Source organism: Penaeus monodon, chromosome 41 (genome assembly GCF_015228065.2).
Source record: "Penaeus monodon isolate SGIC_2016 chromosome 41, NSTDA_Pmon_1, whole genome shotgun sequence".
Lineage (NCBI taxonomy): Eukaryota > Metazoa > Arthropoda > Malacostraca > Decapoda > Penaeidae > Penaeus > Penaeus monodon.
The window spans coordinates 2,565,161-2,567,691 of NC_051426.1; the positions used below are offsets into that span (position 1 = coordinate 2,565,161).

At 42.2% G+C, this 2,531-nt stretch overlaps 1 protein-coding gene across 1 annotated transcript; it reads right to left on the bottom strand.

Moving 5' to 3' along the window:
- Positions 1 to 226: 226 nt before the first annotated feature.
- On the bottom strand, positions 227 to 1,978 carry LOC119598332. The gene is made up of 4 exons (XM_037947987.1): positions 1,840 to 1,978; positions 906 to 917; positions 637 to 711; positions 227 to 526 (listed from the first exon to the last, which is right to left on the bottom strand). The coding sequence occupies exons 1-4, from the start codon at positions 1,976 to 1,978 to the stop codon at positions 336 to 338; spliced, it is 417 nt and encodes a 138-aa protein (XP_037803915.1). The 3' UTR covers positions 227 to 335.
- Between the last annotated feature and the right edge of the window lie 553 nt (positions 1,979 to 2,531).

Genomic DNA, 2,531 nt, shown 5'->3' on the forward strand with positions numbered 1-2,531 from the left:
CAATCAAGTAATTATTGCCATCTCAATCAAGGATCAAAACTAGAACATTATTTTTTATTCGGCGATATCCAAAAATCGACATCAACGACTGTCAACGGGCCGGGCGGGGGCATATATTGGCTCAGTGATATTCTAAGAGAAGTTTCCTCCGCCTTTCTTCTTGGTTGGGGAAGAGGGCATCCGCTGTTTCTTATACCGTCTGCTCTTTACCCCTCCGAGCTCACTTCGACTCCCTTCAAATTATCATGGCAATGAATAGGAGAAGGCAAAGGAGCAGACGACGGAACCACACAGCCAGATGAAGTCCTCGGGTCATTAGTCATCATACCAGGCTTCTATGCAGGCGACCGAGGGCTGAGTATAATGGAGCTGGTCTTTTTTGGTGAAGCCTCGTCAAACAGTATAGTTTTAATTCCTTCCTCGCTTTTGCAAGGACTCGGACTGCGTATGTCAGTTGTATTCTTAGCAGGTTGTGCCTCAACGTTCTCAATGAAGAAAAGACATAACTCGTCCGTATTTCCTTGATCTGTAACACATTAAAAGACAATCAGATTCCAAAAGACTAATCGCAACTGCAAATACAAACAAGACAATTCATACAAGTCTCCGACTAAATATAATAACAGTATACTCAACTCTTGAGAACTGCGGAACCGGATTCGTTAAGGTTTGGCACAACATATATCTTCGGAATCATGCTTTCGGACTTCACTGAAATATAGAAAAAACAATGCAATTACTTAAAGGCTCTGCATGCATCATTAGAGGACATGCATCGGCGCATTTGCACTTAAAACTCAACTAAACAGAAGTTATTTATCAATGAAAGCAATAACCCACACATTTTAATTATAGTATGGAGGCACAGATACAGAGGTCATAACTAAAACTCAGAAAATACTTACCAAGGTTGGAAACTGAAAATATAGAAAAGAGAGACTTTAAAAAAGGTTTTGTGTATAAGAAATTATCTTAGAATAAAGTTGTATAGCTGTGGTGTTTCCGAGCGGTCGTAGGCTTTACTTATTTTTTATCTAATATTTAACATTCCACAATTAAATGGTAAACTGCCACCACTGACCTTTGAGGAGTGTCAGGTCTCCAATACTTGGGATTAATTAATATCAAGAGGAAAACTGAAAGATTGTTTTCACTTCATTATTTATTGACTTATTCAATATTGCCTTAATCTTGGGTTCTAGAATTTTCTAAGTTAAAACTTGGGAGATCCGTACAATAATTGTTCGAGTAACTCACCGGGTAACAGGTTCAAATGCACCTAGTGTGGGGTCTGCTCTGAGACTGACGACTTTTCGTCACACATTTTGTCGCTCAGCCTGCTCTCATATCTTTCTCTTCTTTTCATTGGTTCTTTTCCCATACACACTTCTTCATTGGTTATTTCTTGTCCAATGAACATATTCCTATGGTTAAGACACGCCTACACTAACAACAGTACTCTGTTGTCCACGTTTTCCACGTTTTCCCACGTCTGATCCTGAGCCAGGTCAAAAGCTATAACTCTTGTCCACTTCGACCGATAGGTCATTGGGTGCGAAACCACATACAACAAAGGTTAGGTCTACTCGCCATGTGGTGTACATCGGGGTAAGACTCTCTTGGGTTACTTCACTTGTTTCAATATTTCACTTGTTAAGGGATACCCCAGGCGTTACACCACAGACCCCCTTCTTCAGCTTCGTGTGTCCCACACGAATGACAGAAGTAAAACTTCAAACAGATCTCCCGAAATGGCAATGATAAGGATACAGTGATCCATAAATGTATTGCTGCGGGACAAGGAAAAACTCCACGTTCCCAATCACTGGGAGAGAATACAACCCTGTGTATCCCAGAACTGGACTCCTCCCAGGACATTGGACCGCCGAGATGAAAACCCTCCAGTACTCAGCAAAACAACTAGTATTTTAATCTGACTATACACTATATTCTGTCGGAATTGTTGCCAGAGAATCATCCGGTAAAATGCCCCGATACACTAAGTCTCGCATATGGTATTGTCTCTATTGCACTGTGAAACGGGCACACTATGATTGTCGCAGGGACGCCATAGGAAGGTTCTTGCATAATGAGTCATCTGCCGTCTTCTTCACCGCTTCTGTAAGGGTATTGATGTCATCTTCCAGTACTGGGCATTAGCACCAAGCAGGGATCACCGTACGTCAGGACTTCAGCCAATAGGACAGGATTCCATGGTGCTAACAGACATCCAAAGAGACAGGAAATTCCAGCTGCAGGTGGACGTCACTCTCCATGACAGGGCAGCACATAACTGTCAACTGTGGTTCCAGCAGCCAGCAGAATCATCACGGCAAGACATGTATGTGATGGCAGGATCTCGTCATTCCGTCAGTCTCAGGATCTGCAACAGCAATGATACGGCAGAAAACCGGAAACAGAGAACCCTGCATGAGCGGGAACAATAGGACAGGCATGAACCTGAATTATACGGGAGTACTCGAACAGCTTGTAGAATCTCCTTGCATAGTATATAATTATCATTATTATTA

Bases quoted from the DNA above. Each gene is read 5' to 3' on its own strand.
- LOC119598332 (XM_037947987.1), bottom strand. From the start codon at position 1,978: ATGATTCTCTGGCAACAATTCCGACAGAATATAGTGTATAGTCAGATT. The intron at 527-636 runs GTTGAGTATACT...AATGTGTTACAG, and splicing joins CGGTTCCGCAGTTCTCAAGA to ATCAAGGAAATACGGACGAG.